Genomic DNA, 24,123 nt, shown 5'->3' on the forward strand with positions numbered 1-24,123 from the left:
ACTAACTGGGAAAGCAATTTTCAAAGACAGATGAGCACAGTTTTAAGTGGTTACCCTTTCAAAAGGTCTGTGCCTTTATCACTAAAGCTATAGTTTGATGCTTGGATTTTACATTCTAACAAAAACTATTAAAAGCAAATTAAAGAAACAATGACAAACCACCCACCTGTATTGATCAGACATCAGTCCTATCCTGCAGTTCAGATGCGTGCACTTTGAATAGCCTGCATGGCAGAATGAGTTTCTCATTCTCTTTGCTCAGCTCTGTAGGAAATGAGATTACTTCTCAGTTTTGTAGGCAGAAAAAATTTAGAAAAAGATGTATGCTGTGAAATGTAATACAAAATGAAACTGGAAGCATCCCTGTTCCTTGTTTTACAACATGGGCAGAGGGGAATGCTCGGTGAAACTGAACAATGTCAAATCAATATCTATCAAAATCTGAAATTGAATATTTATATAAATAACAAGGCGCTGATGTTGCAGCAAGCAAAGGGAAATTTCAACTGGCTTGTTATGTGGTTTGGACTGAATGCTACATTCTTCAGCTGGAAGTGACAGCAGCATGATGTAGGATCTTGTTTGCTGCAAGCTGAACAAGATAGCCTATTCAAAGAGACTTGTAGGAGCTTGAGGCTGGTGTAATTTGTTCTGTTGAGAAGGGGTCTTCTGGGATAAAAGCACTGGGAGTAATGACAACAGCTGGGAGAGATGGGTGAAGGTTTTCTTGTGATTTCATAAACTCTTTTGGATTATTTGTATACCCCAACAGGATTTTTTTTTTCCCTGGGAGACAGAGACCTTCAGTACAGGATTTTCTTTACTTAGGAAAAAGTGTGAGGCGAGGCCAGTCTGTGGGAGGGGCTGCTACATGCTGAGCTGATGAAGTTTCAGAAGAGAGCTCCTTCTGTGTGTTCATAAGTCATTCTGTGCTTGTCAGAGATATGCCTGAACTGAGTCATCCTCTGGATCCATTATTCCTCTGTCAGCCTACTGAAGGGTCCTTGAACCTAATCTAGCACCAGTATGTCTGTGGCTGCTTTCTGAATGCTTGGAGTAGATGGGGTCTGACTGGAAGCAGCAATTCCCGTGTCCTAATGGGCCACTGAAGTATCACAGCCCAAGAAGTGAAGAGGTGGGTAGAAATTATAAGCTCTACTGGGCAGTGGTGACAGAGGAAAGATGAGAGCCAAGCTGAGCTCATAGGCTCCTGAGAGCAACATGATCTAGGTACAATCACAGTCCTTGTAGGGCTCCTGGGCCATGTTCCTCAAAGAAGATGCAGAGACCCAGTTGGTGGAGGCATTGAAAACTACCAGACTATCAAGGTTACGGTAGAGATGGGGACAGCAACTACTGGCCAGTATTGTAGGACTTGTGGTTTAGGGGAAACATTATGCTTAGAATCACATAATCATTTAGTTTTGAAAAAACCTCTAAGATCATCAAATCCAGCTATTGACCAAGCTACCACTTGTCAAGCCTACCACTAAACCATGTCCCTAAGCACCAGGTCTGCACATCTTTTAAATAGCTCCAGGGATGGTGACTCAACCACTTCCCTGGACAGCCTGTACCAATGCCTCACAACCCTTTCAGTGAAGAAATTTTTCCTTATATCCAAACTAAACCTTCCCTGGCACAACTTGAGGTCATTTCCTCTTGTCCTATTGCTTGTTGCTTGGGAGAAGAGACCGACACCCACCCTGCTACAACCTCCTTTCAGGCAGTTGTAGAGAGCAATGAGGTCTCCCCTGAGCCCCCTCTTCCCCAGACTAAACAACCCCAGTTCCCTCAGCCGCTCCTCACAGGACTTGTGTTCCAGGCCCTTCACCAGCTTCGTAGCCCTTCTCTGGACACGCTCCAGGACCTCGATGTCCTTCTTGTAGGGAGGGGCCCAAAACTGAACACAGTACTCGAGGTGCAGCTTCACCAGAGCTGAGTACAGGGGGATGGACAGTCACTTCCCTGGTCCTGCTGGCCATGCTATTTCTGATAGAAGCGAGGACGTTTTGGCCTTCTTGGCTTGCCCGAGCCTCAGAAGTGAACTAGTGTTATATATGTCAGGATGTCTTTGAAGGGAAAATTATTCATGTTCTCCAATAACAAAAATATTTTTTAATAATGTCATCAGTCTGTTCTTCCACAGTCAATAGCATTTATACACATGAAAGAAGGAGGATTTATGAAATGTGCACTGTATAGTGCTTTGTTGCATATTAGTAACATTTTCCCAATCTTCATCAGTAGGCTGGATCAAGAAGCCATAATAGAGAGGATGACATTGTTAATGACATTGCTCTATCAGTAACTTGTTCTGCAAGTGCTGCAATTGCACTTTAGGCAGGGTTGAGTTTCTGTTCATGAAAAAGAACTGAGATGCATGTTGAGATCCAAAACTTCATTCTGCAAAGATTCCCAGACATTATTCTGCTTAGAAATGAATGCAAAAGATTTAGAGTTACATTTTTTTTTCAGGTTTTTAAAATTTCCCTCATGAACACGATATTTACCTGTCTGCTAGCTTTGCACCTTTTGTAGACCTTTCAGCTCCTGGGGAAAAAAAAAGGTGGGGAGTTAAGAAAAAAAAATCTATTAAAGTATTTGAAATTCATTCACATAAGGACTTGCCATTTCGTTGAAGATATGAAAGCTGTGTTAGCCTTTAATTCTGTGCACTGACTTACAGTGGGGAACAGGGCAGATGTATAGGTCCTTTTTTGGTTAATATGGAGGATCTCACCATATCCCACGGAGTACCATACTGAAAATTGACCATGAAACATTTCAAAGAAGGGGGGGTCAGTAGTGGATGTTTTTGATATGATATTAAGTTGAATTGAAAAGATTAAAAATATTAATAATAATTTTAAATTACTTTGACTGTAAGTAAAATTAAACAATATACTCTAAGTCAAAGCCATTGAGGAGGCTCTGCAGCATTCAAATTGCTTGCCTCTTCTTCTCAATGTAGTTGATACTATCCTGGTAGTCTCCATGGTTATGGATCCATAGAGAACTTTGTAATAAATCTTACTTCCATAGAAGCTCTTGTGCATGTTTATGCTACAATGCTGAAGTGGGACAAATAACCCTATCTGCAGCTGTGCTAATGTGTTAATCCCATTTTACAAGTATATGAAGAGTTCTAATACCATCTTCTAATACCAAGAAGAGAACCAGCTAGCAATAGCTGTCAGGGGAAAAGGAAAAACAGGGATACTGAGCAGGAAAACCAGCTGCACAGCTCCATGCTGGTCTGGCTTCTGAAGCCTCCCGAGAAAGCAGCACCACGACAAGCTTAACATGTACTGTACATACAATAATTACATCTTTGTCAGCTGGCATTACTTTAAACAATTTCTTAAAGTAGAGGGATTGGATAGAGTGTCTGATAGTGAACTGCAAGGAAGCAATTTAGAAATGTAGTAATAAAATGCTGACTGGAGTATTGCTCAGAGTGAATTCCTCAAATATGTTTGCAGATTCTGATTCTGCAGTGCTTCCTCTAATTTCTCAGTTGCCTTGAAGGGACCAATACAAATACCAATACAATGTTCTCTGTCAGCTTACTCAGGTTGGGTTTGCAGACAACATGGCAAATGTTGTTGGGGCAGGCACAAAAAGGGCAAGGGGAGGACAGGAAACTGGAAAGTCAGAAACTGAGGAAGAAATGGAATGTCTCAATGGGCAGAGCAAAAGGAGTCATTTTAGCATGGTGTAAACTGTTATCTCCCTTGGAGTGGGAGAAGCCAACTAGAAAAACAGCATCAATAACAAACCAACCACTGGTTCCTGAGAGTCATGCAGTTGCTCTCTGGTCCATGAAGAGAGTAATTTTATCTATGTTGCTACAATGGCTGTCTCTTCCATGCACTTGTCCCATTAAACAGGCTTCAAGATAAGGCGGTGAGTGATGAATTCTGTTTTTTAGTTTGAAATTGCACTAACTATAACCAGATCAGCAAGAGACAGACTGACAATATGTGCATGTCTAATCTGCTGTGAAAAAATGAAGACAACACACCTTTTAAAAATAAGTTCTTGTTCATTCCCATAGTCAAGGAAGTCCGTTTTGAGGGAAGGAGCATGAGGAAGTGGAGGGATGGAACTGGGTTGAATTAATCTTGCTTTTTAAACCAGCATCACTCTGTACTGTGCAAGCATAAAAGGGTTTGCTATGTCCGTGGACCTTCTTTAGAGATACTTGCTTGCCAGCTGTCATGCCACAGGGAGGGAGAGGAATATGAGATTATATATCATCTCCGTGTAACGTAAGGCTAGATTTCTACACGCTGTCCACATGCTTGAAGAGCCTGGGTGACTGACAGCTGTGTGCCACTGGCAGCATTGGCAGCAGTCCAGAAAGAAAAAATGGTACAAAACTGCTCCCAAACTGACCATCCCCTGGGAATATCTGCCTGTGCCATCTCTTCAAGGAGACTGCGATTTCTGGAGATACACCTGGGCTGCCTCTAATTCAGGACTGCTAGCAGCAGGAACAGGTGACGTGGATGCTGTGCGTGTACGGGGCCACAGCTGAGTCTCTGTGCAGTCCTTGGATCATTTAGGTTGGAAAAGCCCCTTAAGATCATCAAGTCCAAACAGCAACCTATAGTCCACATGGAGACCTTTCTACACCATTTGCTGTTATTTGTGTGTATCACAGTCAGAGCGTATGCTCTGTTAGCAATTTTTAACTTGGCAGTGTATCAGTACACAGCAAAGAAAGTGCGGTGTGATCTAATACACCCTTGCAGGGAAAATAAAGGAATTAGGCCACTGCAGCACATTTTTGTTTTATAGACCGGTGGCACACCTCATGCTCCAGATGAGCTGGGTTTGGGCAGAGGGATGCTGATGGCTGCAATCAGTTTTACTGAAACAATGGACCAGCTGCACCTGGGTTTTGATGCAACTCCTGTGCTGGAACTAAAGCAGTGACACCACTGTGACTTGCTGTATATCTTTACTAGTTATTTGGCTCACTGATTTTCTCAGGATACACCAAATTGTTACATAAATTTCCCTGAGTGCCCAAGCAAGCCTAATTGTAACTGGGATAAATTCAGAACTGAGTCTTAGACTGAGGGCTGTGAAAGATGTGACTAATCCTGGACCTATACCAGTGGGTAAATTCTACTGTGCTATGTAGTGTGCTATACTTTGTATATAAAGACTATAAAAATTAAAGCCAATACTCAGCATAGAAATGAAGTACGTTTTCTAAGAAGTCTGAAAAAAACACCAAGCGCAAAGCAACAAGAGAAAACAAAACAAAACAACAAAAACACAAAACCAGGACTCAGATCCAGGAATTTAATTCTATTCACAGTATTTAGAAATCCTGTTCTCCCTTGTTTACCAGTTGAGAACCTTGCTGAGTAGCCTGAGCTGTTACATCTGGATTCTTGTCACATTTTTGGGGCAGGCAAGACATAGCAAATCTTAACTGCAATCTTAAAAAGCAAATTAAACAAAAAGATGTGTTCAAGATCCTAACTGTAGTGTTTTAGATATCTTAAATTTCAATACAGCACGCAGAAGTCTCTCAGTGGCCACTGTTTAAAGAAATATATATATTTTTTAGTTTTTTATGCTGTCACCCAGTGGTGCCGCAGTCTTTACACTCTTTTCCCTCACCTGCCTTCCTTTTCAATGTCCTTTTCCATTAAAAAAAAATAATCTCAGTTAAGTGAGGAACAACACATTGACCATGCACACCAACCTTTATAAAAAGCATTGCCTTGCTGATGTTGTTTCTAAGCTTGTGCTGCAAGGTTCTCAGCTGGCATCATCCTACAAACCTGCAGTTCCTCTCATTTAGCATCAACCATGATTAATCCTTAATAGAAATATTAAAAAATTAATAGTTGTTGCAAAGCACTGATAATTTATAGGCCTTTCATGTTCTTTACACCTGAGATAGGGAGCATCAACACCCCATGCAGTAAATAATTACTTCTCAGTCACAAGATCTCCTCCTTTATTAGTGCTATCACTGTTCAGGACCAATGTACATCAAGGTACACCAGAGCTACTCAGGCATGAACAAGGAAAATCTGTTTTTGGAAGATCTGTACATAATTCTTTAGCATGCTATATTAGAAACCATAACAGTGTCTTACTAATTTTTGATGGAGATTAGCATATAGGGAACTAAAGGCAGAAGTGGCAAAGGAGAAAGAGCTGAAGAGGAATGGTGTAGTTACTGTGTCGGATGACTTAATTTCCTGGATTTTATGGGTTTGCAATAGCATACTATTTGCAGCAAGCCCAGATTACTACTTTTGGTTATTAATAGAAAAATAGATTTCTAAAGCATTTTAAAGATAAACATTTCATAAATTCCACGTTTATTAATCATTTGCATTAAAAATGTGGCTGTTCCCAAAATTAATCTGGTAGTTTAAGACTTTCAGCTCTAGTTATATATTTGAGTTTATTTTATTTTATACATATCAGCAAGAAATGTTTGCATTTTGTTACTAGTTTTGGTAAAAGATTTTTTTTTTTTTTTTCCCTCCTTCACGTCAGCTAGATAGATGAAATACAGTTTATAGTTTGAAACTGACAATGAACATAGCTGTGCTTAAACTCCCCTTTGCATCAGGGTTTGCAGGTGTACCCTCATAATGAATTCTAGCAAGAATACCTAGTGTAGCAGCACTGCCCTGCATTTTCCTTCCCTGTATTAGAAAAACTATTGGTATGTGTGGTGTAATGCAAGCGTTATTCAGATATTATTATCAATAAGCATGAAGTTTACTTTCAATTCAAAACACTTTTGAATCCACACAGTTTTCCACGCATTTTTTTTTAATTAAATATTGGCTTCCGTTGCTAATGCTACAATGATGTTTAAATTACAAAACCATGAAGATCAATTTACACTAATAAGTATTTGGGGTAGATTGTGGTGCAAGTGACTGAAATTTTCATCCTTGTCAGGTGGATCCTGTTTTGAGCATCGTTCATTAAGGGGCAGAATGCACTTGTGGCTGAAGGCAGGGTGTTTGTTTCTGAGGGGTTGCTTTGCAATGGCGAACCAAAGTGCCTTTTGAGGTGCTGTGCCAGACACAGAGCCAGGTGACTCAGCTGTATTTTGCATTGCTATAAAAATCACGTGCTGACACAGAGCTGCAATAATTTTATGACCTCCTCCACAAATGGAGGCAGTGTGCTATGTGGTTGAGATCTTTAAGAATGACTATGGTTTAGCTAATGCATGCATTAGCAGGGATATTTAAATGTATCTTTCTGCACTGGTTCCTTTTCATTACACTGGAAAATGAGCTTTAGCTGCTTTGGTTGCCGTACTTGATAAAGCTATGTACGCTTCTTGCGCTTCCGTTTCTAGAAAAAAAGTATTGGAGGCCTCAGACTGGCTAATGAAATGAAGAGAGAAACATGGTCGTTAGCTGGAGTGGCGTGGGGCTCCTGAGCCAACTCTTCCACTGTAATGAAGCATTTGACGCTCTTAGGAGACTTGCTTATTTCTGTGGGTAATGGCTCTGTTTATTGAGTTTGCGCAAATGCATTTGATTTAGTCAATTTAGGCTCTGCATTTAAGCAAATTACGAGGTAGGTAGGACTCGATCAGCAAGAGGTAAATTAGTTTGAATGCATATAAAAGGATCTTGCAGAGGGTAAATTTACAGTCAAACTGTCACATGGAAATCATAATGTGCAGTACTTGTCAGGTTTGATAAATGAATCAGGATTGTAAAATTGCCCTTACCTTGAGGTGTGCTTGCATTTGACCAGCAACAGAATTGAAGTGCTGTTGTATCATCTTGAACTGGCTCACAAGAGAGAAACCTACATAAAGCTGGAGTAACTACATTTAGAAAGGGTGAGTTAAAAATCACTGAAAGCTTACGAACTGTCCAGCTCCTCTCCCCTGCTCCCTGATCTTTGCCCGCTGCAACACGTGCCAAGTAGGGCTGTGGGCACTGATGTTTCATAGGGACAGCTGCTATCAAAGCAGAAACCTTGGTTTCTTCAAGCCCTTGCTTTTATTCCCCCCCCCCGTCGTTAGTGTTTTTCCCTACCACAGGACTGTTTCTAGGTCTAGAGCTAAGCCTACCCAACCCCCTTTCCAGACATTAGGGAAAAGGCTTACTTTGTTTTCTTGCTTGCCCCAAATAAGCTATATATGAAGTGGTAGAAAAATGCAGATAGACAAATACGTTTTTGTTTTGTAATTAATAATTTTAAAAATTAGTAAAAGGAGTATTGCTATGAAGAAAGAAACATGTCATCGCTAAGGTGACTAATTATAGATTACCAGGGCGAAATAATAAGTAGCAGTCAAAACTGTATATTCTTATATAGCACAAAACAGCATGTAACAAAGATGTCACACACACCACAAAGTAAAAGAGGAACAACCTCTTTTCAATCAAAATCACCACAGAAAAGAGAAATGCCAGTACAGATATAAAAAACAAATGTAAATTAATTAGTGAGGAGGTTGTGATTTTTTTCCCCAAGGATTTTTTTTTTTAATTTCAAAAATGTTTCAGAGGAGAGGTGGACAGAAAATGGTCCGTGGACTAGGCAGCTAAGTGGTAAACTTAATTCTCCCTCTGCTCTAGTACTTTTAATAATTCCTAAGCAGCAGCAACATCTGATATCTTTTATGGAAAAATACCTTAGACACTTTAAAAATACAATGTGCCAATACCTGCTGGTATTTGAGAGCACACGGGTACCTTGGTTAAGTATATGAAAATATGTAAAAGAATAAAATGACATACCTGTTGGACAACGTATGCAAAGGTGTGATCGTTGTGGCTGTGCTTGCCTTAGTCTTGCACTGAATATATTAGCACCTTGCAAACTTGTTCTTAGAGCACTGAGATAGATGCACGTTCAGCTCACTGTACCTCTTTGAACCCTGCCTTACAAGGTTTGAGGTGGCTCTGTTGGATGTTAGTCAATAATGACTGCGCAATCTTTAAATGTAGCTGGAAGGCAGCACTGTTGCCTTTAGTTTGTATTTTGAAGTGTAATGTCTGGATGCAGGGTCCTGTTCCTCTTGGTGGTCCCTCTGTAGGATGGATGCCAAGCAACCCAGTCCTGTGGCTTTTTTTTTTTTTTTTGAATTGGCTGGAAACAGAAGTGCTGAGGTACTAACAGGCCAACTCCTGTTCTTACCCCTGCCATCAGAGTGGTTTATCAATATGGTGACAGGCACTTTATATATATAAATGTTTATTTATATAAAAGAGAGAAGCAGCGGTGAATTTTCTGGCCCATCATAATTTGGGGAAAAAAAAAGAAAAAGAAAAGAAAAACACCACAAAAACCAAACCCTACACACTTGTAAAAACAAAGTATACCCGTAAGCATTATCTTGTTGTTGAACAATTGTAATCTTCAGGAGGTGTGAGCAACACAGTGAGACTATACAGACACTTTGAGCAGATTTTATAGTACATTTTTTCTTTCTGTCATCTGCATGAGAAAAGCCAGAAACAAACCACTGTGAGCCATTTTGCATCTGGCTCTGGCGCAGATTTGCAGCTGAAGTACTCCCAGCTGTAGCAACCCTTTTCTCTGCCCTGCTATAATGGCATTCCTGACCCGCTTATTTCCCTCTCAGAACTGTCCACACAGCTGTACAAATGTATAATCTCCTATCTAGATCCAAATTCAGTGTTTTGCATGTTGTAATCTTTCCCTTCAGTAGGCGAGAAGTGGGTTTTCTCATTTAGGCCCACCCCTTGTAGCAAGTAGTTCTAATATATCATCTTCATCTGAGGATTTTCTTTCTGACCCCTCTGTCCAGCTGACTGTGGCCTGGAAGAGATGCACTGTAGTATTATCCATACCCTGGCCTTTTTACTTTGAGATTTTCTACAAAACAGCAGACTTGTAACAGCAGTCAGAAGCCATGTTGATTTTTTTATATATGTTTTTTTACTTGCCTCAGTATCAGTGAATTCTCAACCAGTTTGATCGGCTATTCCAGCCAAATTCACCCCCATTGTTAAATTATTTATAGCTTAATGAGAAAAAATTGCTCAGATTATCAAAATGGACTGAATAGTAGCAATAATACAGCCATTAGCAGCAAGAAGTGTGGTTGAATGAATATGTATGAAAGGTTAATTTCTTAAGATGCTGCAGTTCTGTGACAGACGTAAGCGGCTGTGCTTGCATCTCAGGTTTGCTGAGATGGGAGTTCGTTTCGTTGTGGGAAGCTCAGAAATTTCTTGAGGAACCTATTTAGAGAATTTTAGGTGAGTTGTTTGGTCAGATATTTCTGTACGGATGGAAATGTTTGATATTACTTGGATTTGGAAGTCTTTCTCTAAGCTGGGGTTCTGCTGTGTTTAGTCAAGCGTAACACTAACACTGGGTGTTATAGTGAACTGTGGCAGGGCCACCAAGTCCTGTTAGGCAGAAAGCTTTCACCAGTGACATGAAATGAAGCAAAACACCCAGAGTGTAAGCGGGTTGGTCTGCTGCCCCTGGAGTGACCATGGTTTGCTGCTTGCTGGTCGTGGCATGCTCTGGGCATGCAGCCCTGCTGGCTGAGCGGAAGGAGCAGAGCAGCCTCAGCTCACAGGGCTCGCAGGCCTCAGAGCTAGCGGAGCTCTGGAAATGGCATGTGCTGATATGGTGATAAATGAGAGCCTGTTGTGTCTTACTGGAGTTAGTTCCTTTGGCCTTTTGAAGTAAAAAATGGGTCTGACATCAGTAACAAAATACTGACATGGCATCTTTTGTTTCTGAGCAGCAATATTTCCTTTCAGCTGACGATTGACTCCCACCTCAGGTGTAGAACATCTTTCTCTGCTTTGCAGAGAACTAAAAAGTCAAGGAAAAAAGAGGGGTGATAACTTTCCCTCAAGCAAGTTTAACATAAAGTTTTTAAAAGAGGAAGGAAATAGAGGGGTTGCTTGAACAAATGGTGAGTAAGAAATATTAGAGACAACTTGTAGCATTCAGATCCTTGTTGAATCCAGAGGTGGGGTAAACTGATACAAACACTGACATCACTGTAGGGCCATCAGTCTGTGTTGTCTTAGGCCTGCCTTCACTTCCAGGCATCTCAGTGCCTAAGAAGGCTCTAACCCCAAGTCATTCAAAGCTGTGGAGGAGAGGCCCTCATTTATTCCACCTCTTTGTGCCCTTGAGGGACGTCGGGGCCTGCATCACTCCGTGCCCTGTGGTCCCTCCATGCAGAGGCCTGGGCACGTGCATGGCCAGCTCTTCCTACTAACATGAAACTCCTGAACGAATGAGGCCTTTGGCTGTTAAATCAAAGTCATGTTACACGGTAGCACAGAATCCTAATGAAGGAAACCATGGGAAATTTACGACTCCAGGGCCTCAGCTGCCAGTCATCCTTCCTTGCTCGTGCCAACTAGAAGTACCAAAGTTGTCAAAATAAATTATGATTAAAAGGGGAGATGTCACAGCAGGTTATTCAGCTTTGTGGAATATTTTGCAATGCTATACATCATAAAAGTTAGTCTTTCAAATGCCAGACATCTACTTTTATTATCATTATTACAGAGTAAACCTTAAATACTAAATGGCAAGCAGAAAGCACAGGTTTAATTTTGTACTCAAACATCCCTTCTAAAAACAAGGGAAAAAAGAAGTGACTCTAGCATTAAGAAAGTTTTATGCAGTTCTCCTCAGAATAAATAACTGTAGCCAAGTGAAAATTGTGAGACCGTGTTAGATTTGAACTACAGGTTGTGATGTTGGTCCCAGTGGGAACGTGAGAGGTATGAGAGAGGAGAGCTGATTGATGTAGTGTTTTTTTCTTTTTTTCTCCCTAGAATTTTATTCCTTTGCTTAAACTAGATACTTAAGTTTCTGAAGTGCTGTCATTTTATGCTACATTGACCACTAAACTTGAAATGGGAGAAGTTTGATTTTTGGAGTTAAAATAGATGCATAATGTCAGGAATCATCTGGGATTTCAGCTACTTAAAGAAATTATTTATACTCTTGAGTATGAAGAATAACAGCATGGAATATATAGACTGAATAATTTGGGGTTTGTGTGACACATCAGCAGTATATTTAAGAAATTCTGTAGAAAGTTCTGGATAGTTTTGTGTCTATTTATGAAGCATGAGACAGTAAAGGTGATGTTTCTTACATACTTACACTAGAAGTTCAGCTCATATGTATACTGTAAGACTTGATGGTTGACTGAAGAACTGCTAGGGTTTTGATATTGGAAAATGCAGTTTAAAAAAAAAAAAAAGTATTAGACTAAAAAAATCCAGTGGTCCAGCTATAGCACCTCATTAAATTGTCTGAAAATAACCTTTTTCACTGCATAGGATATTTTCAGAAGAGTTTTATAGGTTTTCATAAACCCTTAGACAGATGAAAACAGCGAAGTCTTCTTTAAAGGATTAAAAACTGTTGTGTATGTGGGGATGGTGATCTTCTGTAGGTCCTTCAGTAGATAAGTTCTCGTGAAATGTGTGGCATACACTTTTTCTTGTTGGTCTGATCAAGGGAAAGCTGGAATTGGCATCCCTCATATTTTCTATGTTAAAACAAATGAAAAATGGTTTGGATTTTTAAGTATTTTAAGTTTTTCTTGTGAGCTCTAAAGAACAATACTACGACAACAAAACAGTTTGCTCTTCATGAACTTCCATGAAGAGAAGAAAGTATGATGAGGTAGAAAGCACAAGTATATTGCTCTTTACAAAGCACTTAAGTTGAAAATTGGGTATATTTGAAATTGAAAGCACAACTTTTTTCATACATAGCAGTTTTGCTAAAGCTAGAGATGAACAAGCATTTGTCCCATTCACAGAGTGAATCTTTGTCATAAAAGCCTCAGGGTGACCACACTCAAAAAGACTAATCTTAAATACAATTTTAAAATCACCTGTGTGAATTTTTTCTAGTTTTGAACTTTAGCACTGAAAACTATTTAATGCATGCCCCCCCCCCAAAAAAAGAAGTAAAAACTTCCAAATGCAAAAAAAACCCACCAAAATAAGGTTTTAAATACTTGTGTTTTATAGATGTATGTTAGATTACAGTCCTAAACTGGGAAGATATGACTGCTTTTGGCACATTCAACACTGATGTAGTCTCTATCTAGCAGTTTGAATATAGCTCTGAGGCTCAAAATCTTCTATTTTCAGGCATTTTCAGTCTCTATTCGGAACCTACCAATCTATGAGTCCGTTGTATAGCAAAAGGTAATAATAATAGGCAGCTTGGATCATTCCCAGATACTCTACTGAATCTTCAAAGGCAAAAAGCTTTTCTAGCAGTATTTGATGCACCCACTCAATGATCTATGAAAAAAAAATTAGGCAGTTTTACAATTTGCTTTTAACTTGTCCATTTGCTAAAGTAGCTGTTGTTTCAGCCTACTGAATTTATTTCTTTTAGCCAAGAACAGCAGCTGGTTGTTTCTTTCCACACAAAAGTTTAAGAAAAGTAATAATGTTCGTTGTTTCATTGTTTTTGCTCTGTCCCACACATTCCTCCCAGGCCATGCAAGAGAGAAATAACTCAATAGAGCACAGAACATAAAGGCTTTTTTCCCCCCATTTCTTTAATGCAGAAACTCCAGTATTTGTTTCTAAGGCAAAGCCATCTTTGTGTGAAAGACCTTTGCGGATGTAGGGCTGAGCAGACCACTGGCAGTTCCTTGCCTCTGAGGAAGGATGTGGAATTAATTCCTGGCGTTCTAGTCTCAGTTGTCTGAATTTCCCTTGTGGCCTCAAGTCTGAAAACGTATAATACTTTGCAAGCAAGCTTATGTTAAAAAGAATCCAACATGCTGAATAGAAGCTAGCGTCTGGGGAAATGTGTCTCTAAACTAGCAAATGTCTGTGTGTGTGATGGGCCAAATGGCTTGGCTTGTCAAGGCTTTGTGTGAAATTCATCCCAATAATACCTTCCACAAGTAAGTCTTGGAGCTTCATTTATTCATATTTGACAAGAATTTTGGAACTATTCAACTTTTTGAAATGTTATCACCTATTTTTCTTAAGCTTTTCAAGCTTATCTTTATCTTATCTTTATCCTGAAATATTATATGGATGAGAGCAGGTAAAATGCAAGGAACATTAAAAATAATAAAATAAACACATGAATGTTTTATGGTGTGTTTGTTAGTCATGATAGGAAAGGGTAGAAGTTATAGTAATACAATACATTTCCCATAATTATGCTTTTTCAGAGACAAATGCATGCTTTAATGAACACATCAAACGTGCATTAAAGTTGCACAACCATTAACTGTTTGTTAATATTAAAGGACCAGCTGCAAGTGAAAACTAGAAATACTTACTGAAGTCAATTACTTCAGGGCTTCCCAAGAGTTAGATGCTTTTTTTTTCAGGTGTATCTGATGAATGTTAGAATCCCCAAATCATTGGAGTGGCAATGAACACATTTATTACCATCTCTTTAATGTACTTTCACAGTTTAAAGTTTTCTCCTGTGGCAGTTTAGAGAAAAAATTGAATGCCAAAGAGGTTGTTTGTAAAATACAAAGTACCCCTGCAGGACTGCTCTCTGGCAGCACAATTTTGCAAATATCGTATGCATCCTTTTTCCAGGCATGTCAGAAATTCTGAAAAAGTATATTCAAGCTCACCGTGGGGGAAAAAAAAATCACTTTCCTTTTAATTGCGTGGTTGTGCTGTTTTACTGCTGAGTGTAAACTGCTCGTTTTTTCTTCTGCTGTTGCAGTCTTTTCTGTAGGTAGTTGTTTTTACATTTGTACAGCGTATTCTCTGCATGTCCAAGCACAACCTTTGCAAAAGTAAAGTTTGACAATTTGAAACAACCCATAGAAAAGATAATCCACACTTCAGTGATGATTTCATAGTCCTCTAAAACATACAGTGGAAAATCACCAGGATTTGGCATTTTAGTGAGAATCAGGAAAGCAACTTTTTTCTTCTTATTGATGTTTAAACTGCTATTCGCTGAGTTCTCTAAGTTTTATTTAAGGGAGATCTGGGATGGCTGCTGCTTTCAGAATATCTCACAAATGGACGGCATTGAGCATTAGAGTCTAACTTTGGAAGCTGCTATTACATTAAGGGCTTGATTAAATAGATGACAGTAAAGATTAGCAACATGTACCATGCTAGGAATCTCGAGGATGCTTCTACTTCATAGCCTCTGTTAAAACTCAGTGCTGTTCAAATAATACAGCAGAAATTTTAGGTGTAATGTTTTTTTGTAATAAGGCCATATAAACCAACCAAGCAGAAACATTTTCCTTCCCTGCGCTTAATTCCAAGGCCATAGCATGACAGCAGCCACACAGAATACATAAAACTTAGCATTTTCTCAGTGAAATTTTCATTGGAAATATTATGATCACAGAAAATTTCTAATGACTCTTGGGAGTGACCAAAGCAAGCTTTTTGGAAGTAAGTTCATGTCTTTTTTTTTTTTTTTTTTAAATGAAGGACAGAGTTGTGTATGTATGCAAGTGCACTGTATTAAGACCAGAAAAGGAATGTAAGTTCCACAGCAAAGGAACATCCTGCATGGTCTCACTCAGCAGAATTATGCTGAAACACTTCCATTTCAAGCTACAATGAAAGAGATAGGAAAAAATATTGCTTTACACCCTTAATGAAAGGCAGGGAGAACATTACTTCTGGCAATCTGTTTGGGAGGTACCTTGAAATAGCCATTTGAATATACCACAAACACTACCCAAATATTGCATAAAGACATTTTATTATGAATGCAGTGTATATATAGGTTTTTGTTTTTTTTTTAGTCTGAAGTGCTTATACAAACAGACCCGTATCAGCTGAATGACAGTTAGTTTGCAGGGCATGATACCGGTTGAACACCCTTCAGCTCCAAAGCTTTGCTAAAGTTAATCTCTTGAGCTTTAGCGGTACCCTTGGTGAGCTTCAGAAATCGAATACATCCTTTAAAACGGATATTAGTGGTCAGCCCAAACTGGGTCACACCATCTGAGGGAGGGAAAAAAAGGGAAAAGGAATTAGATAAGTTTGAGCTGATACTTCAGTTTGTTCTACAACAGTCCTGCCAAAGAACAAATGTCCCCAGTGATATATATAAACTTAATGTTTTATTTGCTCTATGTAATCTAATATTCCCAAAAAGTGACAAACTTTATGAGTGAATATGATAAACCCTTAATGTAGTAGTAAATCCAGTCTTCTTTCCTTTTCCTGTCCTAGCTTGACAGTGGCAGAATCTGAGGATGTTTAAACTGCCATTGTAAACTATATAAATCAGGAAAATAGGTAAATGAAACAAAATGGCCAAATGACAGTTTGTTACCTACAAGTGGTGTATGATACATACATGCTCATCCTGCCAACTTCTAAGGTATTTATCCACAACATAACAGAGGAAAAGGGATAAAAAAAAAAAAAGGCCAAAAGTGGTGCAATTTTCATTAGCTCTAGTATCTTGAGAAAGTCATTTCCTCAACCATGTGCTTCAGCTGTCATATAAAGAACAGTTTTCAAACACTCTCCTTTTCTTTCTTCTTGCTTACTCTTTACATATATGTGCTATATATATATATTACGTATATATATAAATTATGTATATAAAGTGCTCTTTATCATATTGATAAACATTCTTTGGAACCACTCTGATGGAAGGGGTGAGAAGTCAGCCCGTTAGCACCTCAGCACTCTTGTCACTTCTGTTTCCAACCAATGGAGATAAAAAACAAAAGCCACAAGACTTTGCTATCACCCTGGCTGGATGGCGTTTAATACTGCTACATCATTATGGCTGCAGGGAGACCTGTTCTGAACAAAGGAGGGAACTATCTTACTGTGAATGGACAGTGATAGAAGTGAGCGTTGGTTTGACTGGAACACTGAAAATCTTTATCTCAATTGCTTGAAATTCATTGCTGAACTTGTCTCTCGTTTCTTCCAAGTGAAAAAGTGCCTACAGGGATGCACTCCAGTACATATCTATGTGATTGATACAACTAAGGTTTGCAGAAATACTTTATGCTGGTACGGACTGGCTGGCCATAGCATTGTAGTGTTTCACATAGGATGTGTTCCCACTAGTTCAAGCAACCTGTGCGTCCTTGAATAGGGAAGAGTGGTAGTAGATGAGTAACGGTTTCTATGGATAGCCAGTAATTGACATCCTTGCTCAGTCTCTGGCACTATCTCCTAAAATCATGTAGGAATTTACTTAAGAGGAGTCTTCCCCTATTGATCTCAGTTTGCTCTAGAACAGACACACATTGCAAACTTACTTAGTTCTTTTGTTTGCCAACTAGAGGGAAACTTTATTGTAAATACAACAGAATTGACAGTTTGCAAACACTTTATCTGTGTTTTCAGAAAGCAAACTGCTATTAGACAAGCCTGTTGATTTCCTCTGAACAGATCGACTAGCATTCATTGTCAGCATAACAAAAGATGAAGCTAGCTGCAGAGCTCAGCCCAGTTCTGGATCCTGTTCAATTACCTCTGCTACAAACAAGATATTTTAAGGACTTCCAGACTACTGAGTAGGAAATTTTGATCAGTTTCTTTTTTCTTAGTTACTGTAGGGTCACTAGACTCCAGAGTGAAAACATTCATCAGGAAAAGGTGTTCTCTCACCTCTGTGCAAGCTGTTGTCCACATTCCTCGATTCCTCATATTTTACATGCTCATTTACACACAGTGCCTTGCCTCCTCAAGGGTATGTATGCATTCTTTCAGTAAATTTAAGTTGCCAAATACTGTTACTAATGATTATTAAAAAAGAAAGTTTTAACAGGGAGGCTGTGTGCATTGTGAGCAGCAGAAGGCAGATGCCTGCTCCTCTGTGACAGCATCTCCATCTGAGACTGGGCAGGGGGGACTGGTGAGAATCCTGTAGTGCTGCAGAACTTCTAATTCTGAAATGCAGCTGGATGCACAAACTAACATCCATGCCAAGTGATACAAACTTAGGTATTCTTATCCACCAACTTTAGCATACTAGTCCTAATTGCATTTACAATGTTACCAAGGCTGCGTTGCTAGAGCACAAGTAAAGCATTACTTGTGCCTTAATGCTTACCAGGATATCCTCCAACAAAGACAGGGTCGTTAGTGTCTGCTGAGGTCGAGGCTCTGTTTGGACTGTTACCATCCACTTGTGTGTCATCTACAGTCAGCTCTAAACGGTGTTTGATCTTGTTTGCAACAACCTTGTGCCACTGCCCATCACACAATCTGTTTGGTGCATCAGGCTCATAGATAGCAGAGAATCGGCCTGCACCATTGTCAACATGAAACATCACCTGAAAAGCATGACATCAAAGTGAGATATTTCTCAAAACAGTTACACAGTTCTTTTCTTTATACGTTTGTGTATTTAGAATCAACACACTCAGACTGCACACTCTAAAGTTCTGATTTAATAATATTCTGTGTCAATTGCTGTCCTTCTGCATAGTCTCAGGGAGGGTCTTCATCATGGCACTCATATAAATGAATGGAAATGTGCAAACCTGTTGTATAGTTTGTTATTTTTTCTTTTTTGTCTTAGTTTTTGAGTCCCCTTTCTATGCACTCTCTAAACAGCTCCTCATAATAATAGAATACTGACTGGTTTACCACACTGAAATAAAAGATACACCTAGGAAACCAGTATTATTAATGACGAAGGCTTTCCTCAAAATGTTTCCTGTTCAAATTTAGGTATGGATGTTGCACTTTTGGGAAAGTCAAGTGTTACAGAATTTTTTAGAATATGTTTGTAAAAGTGTAAGAACCTCTGGATGTATGGAAAGTGGCAAGTCCTGATATTGACTGATATATCTTGAGATTGGAGTATTAAGTTTGCATTCAAAAAGTCTTTGAAAGGATGCTTTTTAAAAAGAATATTTACAAAGAGTTAAAACTGCTTTCTACTTACTTTTCCATCCACTAATTCGATGCCAAGCCCATCCATTTTCTGGCTGCTTACTCCTAGGAGCACACCATTCATCTGTGTTGTGCGGAATTCAAATTCCACTAGAAGATCTGTTCCCACTCTGTATGCACCAACTTGGAGAGAAAAGGGAAAGTGTAATAAAATGAAGAAAGGTACTTAATTATATTATTCCTAATAATCACACAGTGCATTGCCAGTAATGCAAGGTAGTTACCTTGTATAACTTAGCATTATTAATGCACTCCATTTCATTTGAAATCATGTAAGAAACGGTTATGGTGGCTGCACTTTGTGTGAGACCTTGCTAGAAAGTCATACATTCCATCCCTAGGCAAGATAATTAAAAATTGTAAGTGGGATTTTCATGTTCTGGTCTCACTTTGCCTCCAGTCAACAGGAGTTAGGTAGTACTGGACATTTTTGAAAACAGTGTCTCCTCTTTCTTTGTTCTTTGCCTATCAGGAAAATTGCTGTTTGCTACCTGTTTTGGCAAAGCCTGTTCCATCGAAGTACGTTCCTTTCTGGGCAGTGACAAAGCACTTTCCAATGTTGAAGCTTGAAGTTGGGTTATCCAGGTCAACAGGTGATTCTGTCATTTTAAAACTTCTGATGCAGCCGTCAATGCTATAGGTGACCTGCAGTCCATATTTCAAACAAAATGTATAACTTTGCAAAGCAAACTGAAATGCTTAGAATAAAGGCCTACATTTTGTCACTAAAAAGTACCTTTTCTTTGCTGGTTTTATGGAGCTGAATAATACTCTAATTTTATGTCGTTAATCCTTAATATCTGATTATAATTGGTATCTAATCTCAATCACGCTGAGGAGGAATTACATTACTTTTCAGAGATGTGATCTGAGTCACATCTATTTGGCTTAATGGGGGACATAAAATAATATACTGCATAATGAAACATAGCAAATTACATCAGCAATGCAGGAATTTAATGGCCTATACTTTACCTTTTTAATTGACTAGGTTATGGGGTTTGCAAGTAGACAAAGATACTGGATATAGTTCTCTGGCTGCTGGTAATTTTATGAGGGCTTTTTTTCTCCTCCTTTTAATCACTTTACTGTGGGTGTACATGGTAAGACTGAGCTAATGGATTTAGGCACTTACTGAAATGAACTGTGCCTCTACATAAAAGTTGTTGGCCATACATATTTTCTCATATAATCTTCTATAGGGCCAGCGACCATTCTGACAATGACCACACCAGTGACCAGAGAGCTGGGTGGAGGCAGGGGATGTGCTCAGGTATATGGGTGCTTCAGTGCTGGGTAGCAAACTGCAGCGCCAGCTTGGCTTCTGCACAGAGCGCACCTTTTTGTGACTGCGGGTGGGTGGCATGGGCACGCTGAAGCTGATGATATGAGTGAGATCCTGCCTGGGGGTCAGGAGTGAGGGGCTGCCCAGGTCCCATCCCAGTGGGACCTCTGGAAGCCATTGGCATCTTCCTCTCTATGAACTACCCTAGAGCTCTCCTTCCCAAGGTATGAAGATGCTGCTTTTTGGTTCTCAGCTTTATATAGAGGCCTAACTTAGTGTCAGGAAAGTTTATCCCTGATAACAGTGGGAGAGAGGAAAATGATAAATATGCGCTTTAAGGAAGAAAAAGAAGACATGTTCATAAGCAATGCAATACAAAAGAGCAAAATAAAAATCAGTTCATATAGTACAGTGAAAAAATATGTATAAATACAGAAAGAAGAAAGGAACACCTGCAGATGGAAGTCTTGATTCTGCATACAACCTTCTCTAATAATATCCTGCCTAGCAATTTGAAAGATTTTCTAAAACCACCTCTTAAAAAAACATCCCTTTCCTTGTAAATCAAAGCTGCATGTAGTGTGGTATATATATCTTATTACTACTAAACAAACCTGTACAAAGTTTTCATGGAAATTTCAGAAATATCAGTGAATATATTCAGCTCCGAGCTGAGTATATTCTTTATAAATCTTTATGTATTGCTTTTCTGTCAGATTTTTCAAAGACACTTTTTTCTAAGTGAAAATCATCTTCAAATCAACAGTATGTTATCAGAAAAACCCCATACCACAAAACAATTCTTACCATCTTCACTGTGAAATTCAATCATAGAAATGCAAGATTTGTAGACAACTTGATAACATCCTCTAACTTCAAAATTTCAGTTTCCCAGTAGAAAAGCAAACTTGGTTATACTTTAGTATGCTAACAGGCTATATAAATTATTTTGCTGGAAGTAGAGTTTGGCGTGCTTAAAATGTGACATCTGTTGATGTCAAACAAGTAGGTATCAGTCTTCTGGTAGGAAGCCAGTCCACCTACCACTACATACTAGACTAGTGTCTAAAGAGGTTGATGTCTGTTTAGCGGAAAGCCCGAACTAAGATAATACATGCTTTCAACTTTACTTCAGAGTCTTTGCATGAAGCCTACAACAGAATATTCTATTAATACATCATGAGATGTATTTTACTGGGAATGATTGAAAGGCAAGCACTGATTTTTACCTTCTGTGAATGACATCTGAAGTCACAGCTTCATTAAATCCTAAAGCACTTAAGACTGTCAGAATCTGACATGACTGTTATTGCCAGACTGAGCCATTTATCTGCTTGGGTTCCCTCTATTACTTCTGACATGAGCAATAGGTAAGGATTTAGTGTTACCTTTCTCTTCAGATTAGTATTCGTAAATTGCAGTTGCATTTCAAAGAACATAATTTGTTAGCATTAGGAATTATATTTTTGGGTAGCTATGTATGCTTTTGGTTTTCAGTGCCTCAGATCTGGTTAGATAAATCCATATGGTCTGGGTGAGGGAATACAGTGTTCCTATTTAATCCTAGAGTTTCTAGGCCAAAATGATATTAACTTCTGTTTGCCAAGATATCTTTCATGTCAGCATGAAAGCTGGGCATTTAGGCTGAAACAGTGATAAATATGCACATTTGAGGACAACAGAGTTTTCATGGTCTTCAAATACTTTCTCTCCTAAGCTAGCAATAACAGCACAAACCCAATTACTACAGTAAGCAGCAGTACTACTGAGTACTTAGGGGTAGTTTTGGCTTCTACTGCTTCTCTTAGGAGATGCTTTCCCTGTTTATTACCTTTCACTGCAAGATGGATTACAGCCAAGAGAAAAGGCAAGCGATATTCAGGAATTTATGCTTTGGCTGTGTAGTAATCCAAGTGGATGCAAGTATATGGATATTTCTACTTTTCCGTAACAATAGCTGTTTGCTATTCCTAGTTCTTTACATTAACTGGGTTCTGAGTCAGATCCTCCCACTGAAAGGAGTTAGTATACCTTCAGTAAGATCCATTTTATCAATATTCAAGAGCAGTCTAGGGAAAAAGCAAAACAAAACTGGGAAGATAACAGTACCAATCGAGACATACTTAAGGAGTGTATAATAACTTAGTTAAACTTGCTTACCGGACCAATTCTTCTAGTTGTGTAGTTAATGGGTAATCCTCCAACATATAGCATCCCTACAACATCCAATATATCAGCCTTTTTGGGGCTAACAGTACTGTTTGAAACGCCATCTACTATGAGGTTTCCTTCTTGCTTGGTTCGAATGATTTTTATCTAAAAGGAAATGCAAATGTAATACAATTACAGACAGTTTCCTGAAAACAAAGTGTTTTACATATTGTAACAAGCCTTACAGTCTAAAATTTATAACAATAAGTGAGAAAGTAGTGGTAATCAGAAGTACTTGGCTAGCAGTTATGGATAGTGTCCATGGAACAGAGTTCCTGTGCAAAGTTTTGTGCAAACCTATGTCTGCCTTTTAATTAGATTTGGGTCAGGAGGCATCATGACTACTACTTATCAGAACTATTGAAAGGACACGGGGTTCCTTTTGAAAGAGAAATTATTACTATCATAGGCACACTGTAATATTCTTTTTCCTAGAATCAGATAGTAATGTTAAGTACTGGTAAGAGTACATGCTGAATGTTAGTGTCACCTGTTGCAAACCTTTATTACAGAACATTTGCAGACATTATTGAGTTTACTATTCCACTAGTTTGGATGTGCCTCAGATTATAGTTCAGGCTAGGGTAAATATAATACCGGCTATGTTTGTAAGGCTTCTGTTCAGACAAATGGACTGTGAATCACGTGGAGGACGTGCAATTGCTGCACAGTTGATGAAAATCTACCCTAACAAATGTAGGCCAATTTCTGTCCAAAGATTATACTGAGGTCTCTACAAATCAGTATAATAATGTATCTATATAAAAAAGGGATAAAAGGTAAAATGTAGCACACATTATCACAGCAGATTGCTAAACAGAACAGAAGTTAGCTCAGAGGAGGAGCAGAAACAAACTATTTTTCTTTGGCTTTTCTTTAACGTGGCTGTTTCTGCTTCGATGTAGCAGCACATCTGTCATGCAAGAGGAATAACTGAATACTGACCAGGGGTGCCCAGGTGGCAAGGGACTGAACCCGGTGTTTCTACACAACTGTGAATCTGAGATGGATAGTTATACCCTGAGCAGGAGGAGGATTTGGTGAGTGAGAAAGGAAATGGGAATGGACAGTCTTACAGAGGACTTAAAGAGATAGCAGCAACATGAAGTAGCACAATAACGAAGCCTGGAAGGAGGGTTTTATCAGTGCCATAGCTTCTGTAAACCTGAAGGAAACATTTCAACCTAAACCATTTCAAGTGGAGAAATGGTTCTCACTAAAAGGGTTATTTTAAGTAAAGCTCCCGCTTTCTTAGAAACAAAAAGTGTGGTCTTTTACTAAAGAGGTTGCCTTCCTTCCACCCATGCCAAAATGGATTTTCTTTTGCTTTTTGGGAGCTGTGAATTTAGATTTTGTCTCCATTCTTTCCTGTAAAAACGAGATCTACAAGGGTCCATCTCTCACACAGTGCCAAGTTGCATGCATGCTCGAAGAGCATAACCTTGCATTGAAAACTACATGCTCTAGTTAGAATATAGAGAAAACAGAGCTAAAAGAGTAAAATGCATCTTTGTTCTGTATTTATAGAGGGTCCGTCATAAAGGCACACTAGTTTACTGTTCCCAGACATTAAGTAAAATAGATAAAATAATGACTACAGCTTTATTTTTTTCCCATTATGAACCACTTTGCATTTAGAACAATTGGTAGCATCAGAATGTTCCTGGATGATGATGATGATGATGATGATAATAATGATAATAATAATAGAGTGAAAATAAAATTCCTGTGGAACAGCTG

The 24,123-nt window shown here is 38.9% G+C and overlaps 1 protein-coding gene and 2 long non-coding RNA genes across 6 annotated transcripts in view; 1 reads left to right on the plus strand and 2 right to left on the minus strand.

Annotated features, from left to right (window-relative positions):
* The window catches only part of LOC308192850, a 42,653-nt gene that overhangs the window by 3,916 nt on the left and 14,614 nt on the right, over window positions 1–24,123 (plus strand). The window contains exon 2 of the long non-coding RNA XR_013949159.1: window positions 23,289–23,423. This is a non-coding gene — a long non-coding RNA (uncharacterized lncRNA). The remainder of the gene's footprint in view (window positions 1–23,288; window positions 23,424–24,123) is intronic.
* Window positions 2,090–9,976, minus strand: LOC308192854. Its single transcript, XR_013949166.1, has 3 exons — window positions 7,742–9,976; window positions 2,514–2,553; window positions 2,090–2,406 (listed from the first exon to the last, which is right to left on the minus strand). It is a non-coding gene; the product is annotated as an uncharacterized lncRNA (long non-coding RNA).
* The window catches only part of LAMA2 (laminin subunit alpha 2), a 380,279-nt gene continuing 371,854 nt past the window's right edge, over window positions 15,699–24,123 (minus strand). For all 4 annotated transcript variants that reach the window (XM_080586775.1, XM_080586773.1, XM_080586776.1 and 1 more), the window contains 5 exons: window positions 22,333–22,488; window positions 19,379–19,532; window positions 18,880–19,010; window positions 18,040–18,262; window positions 15,699–15,959 (listed from right to left, as the gene is read on the minus strand). In XM_080586775.1, the coding sequence (XP_080442901.1) occupies window positions 15,802–15,959; window positions 18,040–18,262; window positions 18,880–19,010; window positions 19,379–19,532; window positions 22,333–22,488 (822 nt within the window). In that variant the 3' untranslated portion in view covers window positions 15,699–15,801. The remainder of the gene's footprint in view (window positions 15,960–18,039; window positions 18,263–18,879; window positions 19,011–19,378; window positions 19,533–22,332; window positions 22,489–24,123) is intronic.

Source organism: Anser brachyrhynchus (assembly GCF_964034855.1).
Source record: "Anser brachyrhynchus genome assembly, chromosome: 3".
Classification (NCBI taxonomy): domain Eukaryota; kingdom Metazoa; phylum Chordata; class Aves; order Anseriformes; family Anatidae; genus Anser; species Anser brachyrhynchus.